At 44.8% G+C, this 17,017-nt stretch overlaps 1 protein-coding gene across 10 annotated transcripts in view; it reads right to left on the minus strand.

The window, feature by feature from the left end:
* The window catches only part of PRKG1 (protein kinase cGMP-dependent 1), a 372,326-nt gene that overhangs the window by 96,170 nt on the left and 259,139 nt on the right, over positions 1–17,017 (minus strand). For 9 of the 10 annotated variants that reach the window (XM_064716167.1, XM_064716161.1, XM_064716163.1 and 6 more), the window contains one exon: positions 10,946–11,009. In XM_064716167.1, coding sequence (XP_064572237.1) covers positions 10,946–11,009 — 64 coding nt within the window. Of the gene's footprint in view, positions 1–10,945; positions 11,010–13,819; positions 13,957–17,017 lie in introns of those variants that run through there. The other variant, XM_064716170.1, reaches the window with a different exon arrangement.

A 17,017-nucleotide genomic window follows, 5' to 3' on the forward strand; every position in this document is an offset into this window, starting at 1 on the left:
ACAGAACCCAATGATGGGACTGCACCACAAAACCAATCACCAGCAGCTCAAGTCCATGGGGGTTTAATTAAATTTCATTGAAATGCAAGAAGAGCTGCTCTTCAATCCTTTCCCAAACAGCTCTGATTTTGTTTCCCTGATCATAATGGAAGAAGGTGTGTAGAAATCCCATTGCCCTCCCTAAATCCACAGGTCTATTCCACAGTTATTAGAGTGGGAATCAATTCCTTGCCAAAATGAAACTGGAAGTAAACAACTTAAATCAACACATTTGTTTCATTTCTTTTCCTTCATTTCCTCCAAATTTCACATGCTTATTCACCCCAGGTATTTGCATTGCCACCAGGATCCAAACTCATTTCAGAATCGATCAGGAGGAATAAAAAAATGCACATTAATTCAATATATTCAGCCACTTTTCCAGTCACCTGCTATGAAATGTATTTTCTTTTTGTGGTCTAGACTCAAGAGGAGACTCTACATCTCCATATGAAAATGCAATTCAAATTATCACTGGAAACCAACTTTACTGGAAGGGAAATCACAGAAAGCATTGGATTTATTCATCCTCAACAGACTTTACTGCAACAGGTAATTTTCCCACTTTAAACCCCTGAATTCACCAATTGCTTCCACTTTGAGGGTTCTGTGCAGGTGACAACCAGCCCTGAGTTTGGCAGGTGAATTAAACACTCAATTCATATTCCCTGTTATATCTTCATGGATTTTGGCTGTTGCTGGAAAATATCCTCCTTTTCCCTTGATTTCTCTCATCAACTCCCCAAAAGGTACAAAAAATGCAAAATTTTATCAACCCACATGACACAACCTCAGCCTCCATTCCCAGTCTGCTCAACAAGGAATTCTTGTGAATCACACTTCCATAAGATCAAATGTTTTCTCCAAATATATTTATTAAAGCAGCAAGTGAACTTTCACTCTGTGCATAAACTGGGAAAAGGTAAAATCTCCATTTTTGAAACATCAATGAAAACTTTTCCCAAACGAAAAAGAAGCTGCCTTGAGCCACTCACCTGGGTTGCCACTGTCTCCTTGACAACAGAATTTGGAAAATTGGGATAAAACCTGTATTTTACAATAGGAATGCAAAATATCTGCTGCCTGAGTGCAGAAATCAGTATTTTTTTACTGTTTAATAGAATCTCTGCTGCTAAAATTGACGTGGCTGGAGCTGCATGAGCCTATTTCAGCTTTGCCTGGAGGAAAATTTTACAGGACCTTTCCACTGCCTCCAACTTATTCCAGGATTTTGGACAACTGGTGACTAAAGAGGAAGGTGTGAGGAATAAAAATAAATCAATCCTGAATTCAGAAGATGTTAAAAGTTGAGATTTCTGAAGGAAGAAGCAGATCAAGAACTGCCCTTGCAGCAGCAACACTTCCATCAATCTCTCGTGCAATGACCCCACTCAGAAATATTGGATTTTTCCCAGCTAGTTTGTAATTCAGGGTGGGTTTTTTGGGAGCATCTTTTATATCAGTCCTAAAAAAAAAACAAACCAAAACAAAAACAAACAAAACCAGGGCAAGGCTGGGAAATGTAATCTAGGTCAGATTTTTAGCACAAGGCACAGCTGACCCTTTCCTTACCAGGCAAGGACACAATGATCCCAAAATTCCTCCATCAGGGCTTTTTTAACCTCTGAATTCTACTTTGCATGGCTTTTTCTGCAGGAATTGGGAAAATGGCCATTTGGATTTACAAACAGAGCAGTCTGACCCCAATGGAGATGGGATCCCATCCCACACAGGGAAAATCCTGGGACAGCAGCAGCTTAAAGCTGGCAACATCCCATTCCATGGATTAAGAAATAGCTTTTTCCATCTTGAGGACACTTTTCAATTCCCATTGTTACAACCCAAACACTGCAAATGCCAACCTGAGAATGGGGAACTTCAAATCCATCCCCAAGACCTCTGAGGGGATGTTTAAAACCAGAGAGGCACAAACCCTCAAGTGTGAGCAACCCCATTTCCCAAGGGAAATAAATTCCCTGGAAAAGGACCCAGCCATGCTTTGAGGAGGTCTGGGGATGGGAAGAGGATCTCCCCATCTTCATGTCCGATCTTTGCTTTAAAGCTGGGTTTGAACCATTGATCCCATGGATAGAGGATCTCCAGCTGATATTCCCAGCATTCCAAACCTGATGGCCGTTCCTTGGGTGGCTGTAGGTGTCTCCATCACCTCATAAAGTGCTCCCTTCATTTTTTTTTTCCTAATTAATCCCCGGCAGGACTCACTCAGGAGGACCTGCAAGCCAACCCTGTCCCAGATGCCAGCAGGTGTCACTGTGGGCAACACTATGGGAAAATCCAGCAGGGAAAATGTTAGACTCAAAGGGAAAACACTCATCAGGGTAATTAATATTTAGGTTTTCCACAATATATTTGCTGATTGTATTTTTTCCTGTTTTTACAGATAAAAAGGCATTGTTTGTGTTAACTTCTTCAGGACTGAAGGGTGGAAGTCGTGGATATTTTTGAGTAGGCACCAGGCTGGATTTTCATTCTGGGATTCATTCCCACCAAAATTAGCCCATAAATGTCTGTAAGTAGGGATTTGTGGGTGAGAATTAGGGAATTTTGGAAATAGCTGGACGAATTCCCAAGAGAAGATGCCCAAAAGACCAAAGAGCCACATGCTCTCCTTCCAAGCTTCTCCCAAAGAATCCAGCACTGAATCAGCACAAAACAGGAACCTCATCCATGGGGAGATCCATCCCAAAAATCACTTGGCTTGGGCTGTCAGCAGCACAGCTTGGGAAGAGGAGCTTGAGCTGAGCCACCTCCACCACAGTAAAACCCCTCCAATGCCCAAATTTTAATTAAATTTCAGTCAGAATTAATTGATTGCATTTTCTCCACCTAAGAAGTGAAGGACAACCACCAACCCATTAGCCCCAAGCTAAGAAAATGCCTGGAAAAGCAGATTCCATGGATTCCTTGCCCCAGGGTGGCCGTAGAGCCTCTGGAAAGCGGGAACAGTAAACAAACAGATATTGGGAAATCAGGAACAAGGCTGGATCAGGGAAGAGACAACTTGGAGCTCCTCAGTTCTCCCTGTGACCTCTCTGTTGTCCCAGGTGCCATAAAAAAAATCCACATCCATCCTGCACGTCTCTAATAAAGCCTGCAAATCCACCAGGGCAAATAATCAATTATGGATTTGCTTAAATCCTTCCTTTTCATATCTGTGAAACCCTGGAAAATATCTAAGATCACAGCAAAAAATGTTTTTTTCTTTTTTCCTTTCTTTCATAACTGTGACGGATCAGCTGGAGAATCCGCTTAGAGAGCATAAAAAAAATTAAAATATCTCATAGATAGGTTTAATCCAACTGGAAATAGGAAATATTTAAATCCCAACACCTGCATAACCTGAGAGGGGCAGCTTTAGAAATTAACATTTTATCAGTGAGTCCTGAAAACCTGATCACCCACTCAATGCACCGATGCCAAAAATAATAACAATAAATTAAAGACAGAAAATCTTGGGATGAAACAAATTTGGGGAAGTTTGTTTTTGTTCAAAGCTGCCTTTGCCACATGTCCTGCTGGTGGTCATAGCACTGCTGGAGTGGCTTTTCCCACCACTGGGAGCTTGATTGAGGAGAAAAAGGTGCCCAAAGAATGGGGAAAAGCTGGAAAAGTGCTGGAAAGGCAGCTGGAAAACAGGGAACTACAGAATTCTCTTGGGGGAAGCATGGTTTGGGTTGGAAGGGACATTAAGGATCATCCCATGGGCAGGGACACCTTCCACTGTCCCAGGCTGCTCCAAGTCCCAATGTCCAGCCTGGCCTTGGGCACTGCCAGGGATCCAGGGGCAGCCACAGCTGCTCTGGGAATTCCATTCCAGGGCCTGTCCACCCTCCCAGTGAAGAATTTCTTCTCTGACAGCTGAAAATATCTTAAAACTCCCAACTCCCACTCTTTTTGAGTGCCCTTGGGATTCTAGTGGAGATTTCCATGCATCCAAGTGCATTGGACAGGTGGAGGAGATGCAATTCCCTAGCTGGGGTGCTCTGGTCTAACTCCAGTGGATTTTACAACACACACTTGAAAGAAATCCAACAACCCAGCTCCTCTGCTTGGGGTTTAGCAAAGGAGCCCAGAGACAAGGGCAGGGGGACTTCTGACAGTAAATGAGATGTTAATAAACTCCCCCTGTCTCCAGAGGAATCCAGCTTTGCATGGAAAGCTCTGGGAAAAGATCCCTCTGATACCACTGAGATTTTCAGCCTGAACAAAAGCTGCTTCTTGAGAGGTTTCTAAATTCATTTCATAAATCTCAATTAAAGAGAGAACACCCTTCCCTGCCTGAAAAGTGCATCTGGCAGAGGCCAAAAGCTGCTCCTTGCACCTAACACCCAGCAGGTCCTACCACAAGACATGAAGTTCCCACATGTGCCAAGAGCACGGAACTCCAGGAAATCTCTTCCCATGAGTTCAGAGCAAGGATTTTACTGGGGAAAAACAGGAGGGATTTGATGCTAAATCAAATAGGAAGAAATGGCAACAGATTTTCTAACCCAACTGCAGTGAGGTGTCTGATCTGGGATGTGGAGCTGCTGGAGCAAGTCCAGAGGAGGTCATGGAAATGCTCTGAGGGCTGGAACCCCTCTGGAGCCAGGCTGGGAGAGCTGGGGGTGCTCACCTGGAGAAGAAAAGGCTCCAGGGAGAGCTCAGAGGCCTTTCCAGGGCCTAAAGGGGCTCCAGGATGTGGAAACCCAGGGCACTGGGAATATTTCTCTGTCTGCTCTGGGGTGCCCTGACCCTCATTCATGGAGAAAGTTTCCTAAACTCCAGAATAGATTGGAACCCACAAAAGTGTGCAATAGATTATAGAGAGCAGTGTAGGTGCATCACTTGGTGAGAAATTGAGGGTTTGGGATTTTTAGTGTGTTGTGGATGGAAGCAAGATGGAGGGCACAGGGTGTCATCCTGGGTTTCTCCTTCATGCTGCTTCTTCCTCCTTCTCCATGGGTTTGGGTGGCATTTTGTAATTGGGCAGAAAAGTCCCCATTGCAGCTCTGTGGGATCAGTTATTGGGTTAAAAGGGAAAATAATCCAGGTGTCAGTTCTTAACTGGATAGTTTAGTCTTAAAAGCCCTTGGAACAAGAGATTGTTGCCATTTTGTGCCTTCTAATGAAAAGCTGCTGAACTCACAGTAGTGAGGCTGTTTTACTGATAAGAAATGATAAACACCTGAGTCCAAAACATGAAATACCATTTCAGACCCAGAGACAACAATACAGGAGAGCTGGAGAGGGACTAGGGACAAGGGATGGAGGGACAGGACATGGGAATGGCTTCAGAGTGCCAGAGGGCAGGGATGGATGGGATATTGGGACATTAGGAAGTAATCAAAGTCCCAAAGGTTTTCTCCACTGCCATCACCTTCTAACAATAAGTTAGAACTTATTATAACAATAAGTTTTGCAGAACTGGGGAAGAAAAACCCCAAGTCCTGCCCCATTTCTACCCCTTCAGGACAGCAGAGGATGAGCAATGAACACACACAGGGATGACCACATTCCTGACAAGAATCCACAAAAACCAGGGAATACTGAACTCCCTTCCTGTGCTAACACAAGCAGGAGATTATTTTTAATTCCCTTCACGTGGTCCGTGCCCACATTAAAGAAAATCAAAAGGAAAATTTAACTCCAGACAACACATTTTATCCCGCTCCAAAGCTAGAGCAGCTCCTGCCACTGACTCCATTGCATTCCTTCACTCCAGTTTCTCCAGCTGCATTTTATTTTCTGATCCTTTTTTTCCCCAAAAAGCTTTTATTTCCTGGTGCACCTGCAAACCCAAAGCTGTGTGCTCATGAGCACCATTTGAAAAATTAATGGAAATACAACTTGAATCTGAATTTTGTCCATTTGTGATGGAGTCAGGTGGGACAGAAGCTGATTTGATGCCCCCACAGGCAGCATTATCCTATCCCACAGTTCCTCCAGTGACCGCTCCCCCGAGTGCTTCCTTTGATAAAAAAAATAAATAACAACATTAACATATTTTTTTCTTAACCAAAATCTTTTACTCTTCCCTGCTTATTTTGAATTCTCCCTCAAATCTGATTTCTGGCTCTGTTTCACATCAATACCTGCCTTGGTGCTGGCAGAGGCTGCAGGACAGACCAGGGACCTGATTCCCTTTACCCAAGAGCCATCCTCACTCCTAAACAAGCCTAAAAAACACAGATTCTATGGAAAGCTAATTAATTTTGCACATTTTCCCTCTCCTATTCAGCATTGCCACACAATCCCACAAAGGCAGGACTGTGTTCAGCCTCTGTTAATTAACCAGAGGCATCCCAAGGCCACCTGATCCATACTAATTGGGCAGTGTGGAGCAGGAAGGATGCTTAAAGGCCCAGGACAGCTCTGAAGGATGAATTAAGCCATGAAATCTCCTCCAAGATCCCACTCTCCACCAAGAGCCACAACAGGAGCTCCACGAGCAGCAGGGAAGAATTTTGGGTTGTGTTTTGTTTTTGTTAATATTTGTGCCTTTTGAAACTCAGTCTTTCATTGGAATTAAAATGAGAAAATTAAAATGAAAGGAAGGAACAAGACAAAGGCTGGCAAGTGACACTCAGCACACAAACTGAGCTGCTGAAGTGGCTGCAGACAGGAGCTGGAATCCCAGATTTCAGCACCCAGAGTTGCAGGAAGAGTTTTCATCCCTGGCAGCCTCTGCCTGTGGGGTTCAGCACATTTCTCTGCCTCTCCCCTCAGTCTGGCTCTGCTGTTTGTCCAGGGATTCACTGGGAGCCAAGGCCAGGCTGCAGGAAACACATCACTGGCAGTTGGATCTCAGTAGTGCATTCAAATAAATTAAAATTCTGAATATTAATGCTTCCAGTGAAAGAATTCCCAAAACACACACTGGGAGATGTGGGAACAGCATTCCCTGTCACCATCATATTTTCTGAGAAAACCCTTGGCCAGGAATTCTTCTCCTGGGAAGCTGAGAAGCCTCAGAGAGGAATGAAAACAATAATTATCTGATCTGCTTCTCCTGTGTTTTGGTGCTTTGGAATGTGGTTTGTACATTGTTACCAACTGGTCATTTTTTGATTGGTTTCATGTGAACTGTTTTGACTTAATGACCAATCACAACCAGCTGTGTCAGACTCTGAGGCAAGTCACAAGTTTTTCATTAGTATCTTGTAAAGCATTCTGTCTGTATCCTTTCTCTACTCTTTAGTGTAGTTTAGTATAGCATTCTTTAATATGATATAATATCATAAAATAATAAATTAGCCTTCTAAGAACATGGAGTCAGATTCATCTATCCCCCCCACAACGGGGGACCCCGAAATTACCACAATTCCCAGCACTTCCAAGCTGTGGCTGCTCTGCTGTTAACCCAAGATGAGTTAATCTTGGCAATTAGCCATATTTATATTTAAATATCTATTTGTACCACAATTATGATAGATAAATATTATATATTTCAATGTGTTATAAAGTATTGTCAGAGAATCATGGAATGCTTTGGCTTGGAAGGGACTTTAAAGTCCATCCCTGTGCCATGGGCAGGACACCTTCCACTATCCCAGGCTGCTCCAAGCCCTGTCCAGCCTGGCCTGGAGCACTTTAAATTCCTATACATCCAACAATAATCCATAAATATACAAACATGTGGTGTTTGTGAGGTCCCCAGGATGAGGTGAGAGATGAGAATCTGACTTCCAAGTTCTCAAAAGGCTGATTTATTATTTTATGATATTATATTAAAGAATGATATACTAAACTATACTAAAGAATAGAAAAAGGATACTTACAGAAGGCTTAAGAATGAATAATAAAAACTCGTGACTGACTCAGAGTCCAACACAGCTGGCTGTGATTGGTCATTAATTAAAAACAATTCACATGTTTGGATAAACAATCTCCAGACCACATTCCAAAGCAGCAAGACAGGGAGAAGCTGAAGCTTCCCAGGAAAAGAAATCCTGGTGAGGGGATTTTTCAGAAAATATCATGGTCACATACGCACATAAATATCAAAGCTGTCTCAAGCTCTGGATACACAACAAAGGAGGCAAATCCACGTGACGTGGTTTACACCTGACATTATCTGCACAAGAAACTGATCTGCAGGGTTTTGTAAGCAAATCTCAGTGCTTTTGTCACTGTCTCTGCTGCTCCAGCTGCTCAGATTCCTACACACAGCATCTCCCATGGATTACCAGGCTAAATCCCAAACAGCCAAGGAACAGGATTAGGAAATGCAGATGAAGAGGCCTGGGTTGAAAATGCCAACGAGACCTTAATTCCATCTCCTCCTGTGCATCTGCAGCCACAGAACTTTAAATTCTGTCTGGGGCACCAACAGCACCTGGAGTGAATCCAGGGGAGGCCACAGAGATGCTCCAGGGCTGGAGCCAGGCTGGGAGGGGAGAAGGCTCCAGGGAGAGCTCAGAGCCCCTTCCAGGGCCTAAAGGGGCTCCAGGAGAGCTGGAGAGGGACTGGGGACAAGGGATGGAGGGACAGCACACAGGGAATGGCTCCCAGTGCCAGAGGGCAGGGCTGGATGGGATATTGGAATTAGGAATTGTTCCCTGGCAGGGTGGGCAGGCCCTGGCACAGCTGTGGCTGCCCCTGGATCCCTGGCAGTGCCCAAGGCCAGGCTGGAGCAGCCTGGGACAGTGGAAGGTGTCCCTGCCCATGGCAGGGATGGAATGGGATGATCCTTATTGTCCCTTCCACCCCAAATCAGTGTGGGATTAGTTATTCCAGCTCTCTGAGTTCCTGCCTCTTTCCCTTTCCCTGAAAAACCCCAATTCTGTGGAGCTGGGACAGATGTTCAGGCAGGTAACAGCTCCATCCCTGACATCCAGGCAAAGGGATCCTTCCTTTAAACAGGAGTAGGAATTTGGAAGTGGGGAACAAAATTGAGAAGAATCAGCTGTACGCACAATGCAGAATGTGAGATCAAATGGAAAATTACAAAATCATGAATACCTGGAAGTGGCTTCAGAGGAGAATAGGTCAAGGAACCTTAATTACAACTATCAGTACCTTAACACCTGATTTGAGATGCAAATCCTACAAGTTTTACATTTGAATGGCACAGCAAATATCCTTAACAACGAAAAGCACTGCCAGAATGTGAAGCAACTTAAGGATGGGAAAGAAATCCTGATTTTGTGCCACAAAACCCAAATGAAAACGAAGGGGAGAAAAGAAGAAGAGGAGGAAATGCCAGCCCAGATCTCTGAGCACTGCCCAGGCCCACCAAAAGCTCATCCCATTCCTCAGCCATGCCAGGAACAGACTCCCCATCCTGCTCCCTTCAGCATTTTAATTCCATTTGCTAAATGCAATTATCCATAAAGACTGAAATTATTGGCAGTGTTGGTGCCACCCAGATAATCCCTGTGTGAGTCACCAGACATGTTTTTCCATGGAATATTAACAATTCCCTGATCCAGAGGGGTTTTCCAATACTTCACAGGTGTAACCTATGGAAAGGGGGCTGTAGCCAGGTGGAAGATTATATCTAAATACACAGATTTGAGAGGGACTTTTTATTTTTATTTATACAAAGCACAGCCTATTCAGTCCTAGACAAACCCAGAGAAAATAACACTCATTCCAAACAGAAAACTGGGAGCATCCACCCTAACAATCCAGATTTATTCCCCATAAATGCTGCTTTTGTGCCTCATTTCTTCACTGATATTTATTAAGAATTTTTTTCCCCAGCTGCCACGAAACTTGAAGTGTTTCTGGAAAAGTTTCATAGATTTTATTCTCCTCCTTAACTCTTGATAAGGAGCTTAATGCTGGTGATGTGATCCAAGCAAATTCTGGTTGGGAGTGGGGTTTTGAGATAGGCAGATGGAATTTACAGCACAGGGAATTCATATCCTTTTTTTTTTTTCCTTAAATCAGAGCATTCCCTGGCAGTAAAAAGAATAAAGCTTATCTGTGAATATGCAATTATTCAGGGTGACAAACAGCTGATTTGTTGGAGCCACAGAATTTATCCGGGCACTAAATAAAAAGGCAGAGAAGGAACAACACCCCAGCAAAGCTCAGAAAAAAAAAGGAATTCAAATCAACTCCGATGTCAGCAGCGCTTTTCCTCCAAATCCACAGGAACATCTTCCCTGATGGAGAGGCGGGGATGAAGAAAAGCCAGCAGGAATGAAATAAATTACTGCCACACACTCATTCCCTGCACTTAAATCACCTTTTGGAAGGGTTTATTAACGACTCTCTGGGATATTGGATTCCTCAGGCTCAGAAGGGAGTGTTGGGGGAATAAAATATGGGGGGAGACTGATATGAGCCAAGTATTTTACATCTATTTTATATCTGCTTATATGGCAAGGTTGAGGTTTTTTTGGTAGGGTGCAGGTTAGGGTTTTTTGTGTTTTGGGGGGCTTGTAGGGGTTTTTGTGGGTTTTTTTTTTTCAGAGGTTTGTTTAGGCTGGTGTTTCGTGGGTGATTTCTTTGTTGTTTTAAATAGACTTATTAAAAGCCTGACCCTAATGAGACCCCAGTTAAAGGCAGGCAGGCAAAGCCCAACATCTCAACACTGCTGCAATTCTTCCCAGAGCACCTTTTCCACAACACTTTTAAAACACCCTCCAACATAACCTGGTCTCATTTCAGATTTGATGGGGACACTTTTCACATTCCCCTCCTCCCCACCACTCACCCAGAGGCTGGAGAAGCTCATTCCCTTCTGGACACCACAGGAAATGATTGATTGGATAAAAATCCAATTAAAAATATATAAACCCTATTCAAACTGGATTCATTTTCCCCACAACTCCTCTCGTGGCCTTGAAGGCTGCCAAACTGGGGAGCTGCTCTTTGGGGGGAAAAAGAAGAGGCTGGATATTGCCAGCAGAAGGTTCTGAGCTTGTGAAATCTCAATATTCAAAGCTCTTACCTCTTCCAGGACATCTGCAAGCTTGCTGAGGATCTCCTCGGGAAGGCTCTGGAATGTGGGAACGCTGCAATAGAAAAGAAACCTCCATTAATGGATCCCTTTACACAGGGCACACATCCAGCTGCTTTCCTCCCCTCTGTCTTCCTGAGATTCCTTCTTCATGCTCTGGGGCTGAATTGGGAAAAAATATCATGGAAAGCTGCTCCTTTTCTAGCAGCTAGGATGGATGTGGTGATGATGGGAGACCACTGGGATAAATCTCTGCAGCGCAATCCCTAAAGTCGGTAATCAACTAAGGATCTACAGGAATAAATCACATGGACTCCATTTTCTCCATGGTAGAAAAAGACCCATCTTTAGTCACATAACTCCTTTTATCCTTTTTTTTGTGTGGGACTCTAATTGGTTAGTAGCTTTCTTACCAATTATTTTATTAGTTATTAACAAGTTGTTATCTTGTATTGATTGGTCACTCAAACCCCCAGTGTGTACATGCAGGAAAAGTAATTTGTGAGAGACAGAAAAATGAAAACTATCTAATGGTGCAAAACCAGTTTATATAGGTGCTAGCTGTTTTTTACCCAGGAATAGATTGTTATGCTAACAAACTGCTCACACCAGGATTGCTTTCACATGGGAACTCAAAGTGCTAGCCTGACAAGGCCAGCCACTGATTTTAGCAGTAGGCCTGATTTTATGAGGCCTTTATGATTTTTCTACCTTACTGCAACAGGATCCATTCAGGATCCACTGGAATTCCTGTGTGCCACAAGCCTGCTCAGTCATATTCCTTCCTGCTCTGCTTCAGCCCCCCAGAAGTAAAATGCAACCCAAAAAAGGGACAGGGAAGATCAGCTCCAAGCAGCCCCTGATAAAACCACACCTGGATGGACAAAGCACAGAGCTCTGCAGCAATGAGCCCCCATCCAAGCCTTCAGGGAGTTTCTGAACACTTTCCTGGTGGTTTCACAGCCAAATTTGTGGCTTCTCTTCAGTCAAAAAGGTGACTTTGTCACTTGTTTGGCAGCAATTCCCTCTGCAAAGGCTGCCCAGGCCAGGCTGGGATGGGAAGGTGATGGAGCCATAAAGAGCCCCCTGAGCCAGGGTCCACAGGACTGCACCTAAACCAGCCTGGAGCAGGATGGGGGACACGAGTTTGGGTCTCCAAAGCTGCAGGGAGTATCCTGACTTGGAAGCTGTATCTCCACTGCCTTACAGCCCAGAAGGCTGTGCAATTGTCCTCCTTGTGCAATTGTCCTCCTTGGAAAGGCCCAAAAGCCATCAGGACATGCTCCATGGCAACCTGAACCAGAGGACCTCCAGATGTCTCTCCTATCCTCTCAACCAGCCTGCAACTTGCAATACTCTGGTTCCTCATCCTCTCTTTTCCATAAAAACTTAAGATCCATCAATATCCCCAGGTGATGCTGAAGGAAACACACAGATAAAACAAAAATTTAACCCAAAATACACCATGGCCCAGAGAAGCTGTGGCTGCCCCTGGAAGTGCCCGTGGCCAGGCTAAATTATTTAGGCCAACCCTTCCATTTAATTAAAAAAAATAATTTCAATTGAATCTATTTAATGATAAGAGAAATCTGAGCTGATAAATGCAGAAAATATCACCTTTCATGCTCTCAACAACAGCTTTTTTTCCTTAGGAAGAATATTTTTATTACCAGGAGCATGTGGGCCCACATTGTAACAGGAGCAAGCAAACAACTGGACAGGAATTCTGTGACAGCCAGGCCTAAGCATAAAATGAAAATTCATTACATCAATTCCAGCATTCCCAAATGAGGAATGAACTTATGGGAGAAGATAACAGCCTTGGACAAGTGGTCAGATCTTTGCACCCTTAAACTCCCAAACTGGGGGGAATCCACCACAGGGTATATTTTATGGATAATTATGCCTGTCAAATCCAAGGAAAGGTAGTGAAAGGCATCTATTATAGATAAAATCCATTAAAAAATAGGGAATTAGGCCCTAAGTTCTTAAATTCCAACTCTTACCACGAGAAAAACCTAAAACATCAACTTGGCAATAGAGCAAATAAGAAAAGAAATTTGTTGACAAAACAAATTCCAAACACATCAAGGAATTACACCATCAATATCCCAGATTTAGGGGGTTTTATGGCAGGCCAGAAGTCCCCTGAACAGCCAGAAGTGTCAAAACAGCCAAATATTTGACTTTCTTTGAAAAGAAGAGAGCAAGATTTGATTCTTGAGGTCAATAAAAACCCCCCTCTGCTCTCCACAGGACAATATTAAATGGATTTACAAAACAATCTTGATTCCCTCCAAGAATTGCCTGAATTTTTGAGGGACTTGTGTGCAAAATAAGTGTTTCCATGATGATTTCCAGGTGGGTACTCGCCCTGAAAGGCAAATGGAGCCTCAGCTCTCCAGGGAGAGCCTTGAGCATAACAGCCGAGCTGCAAATTGCTGCAAGTGGGAAAACACATGGGAGGGAGGCAAATGGGAGCAGAAAACCTCACAGGGAATCTTTGATCACCACAGCAAGAGGCAGGAAAATTGTATTTCCCTGTCTACAACTGTGTGAAAAAGGTATAGAAGGGCAAACATTCAGCCCTTGAGCTGGGATGTGTTTAGGGTGAAAAAAAAATCACAGTAAACACTGCTCCAGCTGTTCAAAAAACAATTGTTCTGTCCAACAAAGCAGGGTCAAACAAACCCAGACTTTCTCCACCAAGTTTGCCTCCCAGTGCTCCTTAAATCTCATCAATAATGAAGATTTTTAACCACCCACTCCAGACAGTAACAGTGCTACAGCTGGCAAAACAGATATTCTGGTATGCAACACTGAAAGTCTGCAGCAAAGATTGAAACTTGTGACTTTTCTCCCTACCTGCAGCACAAGGACTTCACTTGTCCTTCTTGCCCCACAACCATGTCTCACTTTGCCCAGGAAGAGCTAGATTTGATGATCCGGGAAGTTTTTTCCAGTTTAATGACTGGAATTTGATTATAGAAGAAACAAGAGCAACTCACCAACCTCTCCCAGGACAATGGGGCTCCTTCTACCCTTATAAGTCCCCTTATAAGGGATTTTCTCCAGCTGCTTCTTATTCCACCTAATGAGGAGTAATTTCTGCACCTGCCCTGAATCCACTCCCTGGGTGAGGCTATGGAATCCAGCTGGGGATGGAATGGATATTCACAACTGACCTCCTGCCCACCTGCAGTCCTCAAAGCTCTTGAAGGCATAAAAAAGTATGGAGAGCAAACTATTTATGCATATTTGATAGGCAAAGTACAGCCCAGGATCCTCAGGAGGATCCAGGCCACTCTACAGAGGCAGCAAACAAGGAGGCAAAGCAGACCCCTAGCTGCTCCAGGATTTGAGTTTTAACAGAAAATGCAATAAACTGGCTGATTTTAATCCATCCACGAGCAGCATTTTATCAGGAGCGCACGACTGCCATGGCAGGGAATGGGATGAGGAACCCTCTCCTCATCCCCGTCCCTACACCCTGGACAGTGAGCAGGGGCAGGAGGAGAGGTGACATTCTCCTGGCTGCATTCCCCACTGCTCAGCCATGGAGCATTGTGCAGGGATGATGGCAGTGTCTGGAGCCAGGAGAATTTCCCGTGGGGAATTGCTCCCTGTCTGGAGTTGGCTCCAAACGTGACACATTTTCCCAGAGACCACCAGCTGCCAAACTCAGGGAAAGCAGCTGTGCTGAAACATCCCTGGACTGACTCCCTGTCCCCATGGAGGAGCAGGGACATGCACAACCCAAAGGTCATAGCTCCATCCCTGGGGATGCAGCCACCAAGCTGCTCCCAACTTCCAGGGAGAAGCAACGTCCCCATGAGCCACGCTTGGATTCATGCCTGTGATCCATCCTGGATTCATGCCTGTGGTCCATCCCATGGGATGGCTCCTGAGGAAGCAGCAAGGATTTCCAGGCAGTGCTGGCTGTGGCCCAAGGTGTTGTTTGCAGCCTCAGTCCCTGCCAGCTCTGACAGGACATTTATCTTCTGACACACACCACAGCCCGCAGGGCTCCTGGCTCTGCTCTGCCTCCAGGATACAAAAGCAGCCATTCACTCTCTAAATCCCTTTCAAGACTCATTCCCAAAGTTGTGAAGGGTGTTCAGTGAGGGTGCTCATCCAGCTCGGTGGCAGATGTTTCTCCTGCGTTAAGCCTGGAACAAAACCTCTCTCTTTTATTGCTGCTTGGCACCATCACAATTGCTGTTGTTGTCACTGCTTTGTGCCTTGAGTAAGCAGAGCTCCAGACTCCAACACTACAGTAAAAGGAAATTACCGCTGTCTGAGTTCCCTGAAACTTTTTGTTTGGCACCCCACTGGAATGAAGGCTGAAAAATGCAAATGTCCCTCTTTAGCACACTTGGGATGCCCTACTACTCTGTCTCAGCTCCAAAAGAACTGAGGCTACAATCTGATCAGCACCAGCTGATCCTTGATTTGAGATATCACAAAAAAATGGTGCTTTGGACAACTGAAGCTGTACAGGCAGCCTCCCACTGTTGTGTCAGGGAGGGAATGCTGGATCCATTAGGATCATGGCATCACTTCATAAAATGAGAGTGGCTGGGATTGGAAAGGACCTTAAAGCCCACCCAGTGCCACCCTTGCCTGACCTTCCACTGTCCCAGGCTGCTCCAGCCTGGCCTTTGGCACTGCCAGGGATCCAGGGGCAGCCACAGCTGCTCTGGGCACCCTGTGCCAGGGCCTGCCCACCCTGCCAGGTACAATTCCTTTTGTGTTGCAAACTGCTGCATCAAAAAGATAATTCCTCTTTTCTGTCAGATTAATAAATACTACTTTAAAGATCAGCTGGTGGATATTTTCATTCATAGTACCCACAAGAGAAGTAGCAGAAATTAATTTTAGAAAAGGTGTATCTATTTCTCCAAAAACCTCAGTCCTTCCCCAGTCACACAGGTCATTGCTTAGTCAAGGCGGGTTTTTGCTTGGATTCATGGAATTACTGAGGCTGGAAAATCCCTGCCAGCCCATGGAGTCCCAGCTGTGCCCAGTGCCCACCTTGTGCCCAGCCCAGAGCACTGAGTGCCACCTCCAGCCCTTCCTGGGACACCTGCAGGGCTGGGCACTGCAAAGCTCCCTGGGCAGCCCCTGCCAAGGCCTGAGCACCCTTTGCATGCAGAAATTGCTGCTGCTGTCCCAGCTGAACCCTTCCCCAGCTCCATGCTCTTCCCTGGACCTGCTCCAGCCCCTCCAGGCTGTGAGGGCCCAGAACAGAACCCAACTCAAAGAATATTATAGAATCAAGAGGAAGGGACAGGGAGGGTGACAGCCACTCACATTCCCATTAATTTCACTTTGTGTTGGCCTTGGAAGCACCTCATGGAGCAGAAGTCTCAGGAAGAGAGCAGAGATTGGCTCAGCAGGGGCTACAGATGATTTGTCTGCTGTGCTATAGCCACACAGGCAGTAAACAATTCACAATTACTCATTTTGGAGAAGGTGAAAATGGAACAGCCACAGTTTGAACACTCTGCCACTCATTACACATCCCTTATCAGAGAAATAAAATCCTGAAAGGAGGTTGTGGGACATTTGTTTTCAGGGATCTGTTTATATCCTAAGCCCTGCTACAAACAGGAAAACAGGAGAGAAGCAGAACTGATCTTAGCCCTGATGAGCAAATCCTGAAGCAAATCAAATTCCAATATTTGCATTTTTCCCTCTTGTGCTGAAAGGATACCAAGGGATCTGCTGACAACATGAGACCAGAACTCTCTGGTCCCTGAGGGGAACCTGAAATTATCTCAAAAGGCTCAGAAAGGCTGGAAAGACCTCCAAGAGCAGAGTCCAACTCTGCCATGTGTGACAATGTTCACAGGGGTTTTCGGACTGGGGAAGAGATGAGGATCTGGCTCCATGTTTCAGAAGGCTTGATTTATTATTTTATGATATATATTACATTAAAACTATACTAAAAGAATAGAAGAAAAGGTTTCATCAGAAGGCTGGCTAAGAATAGAATAGCAAAGAATGATAACAAAGGCTTGTGGCTCGGACTCTCTGTCCAAGCCAGCTGGGCTGTGATTG

This window comes from Zonotrichia leucophrys, chromosome 6, assembly GCF_028769735.1.
Source record: "Zonotrichia leucophrys gambelii isolate GWCS_2022_RI chromosome 6, RI_Zleu_2.0, whole genome shotgun sequence".
NCBI classification, from domain to species: Eukaryota; Metazoa; Chordata; class Aves; order Passeriformes; family Passerellidae; genus Zonotrichia; species Zonotrichia leucophrys.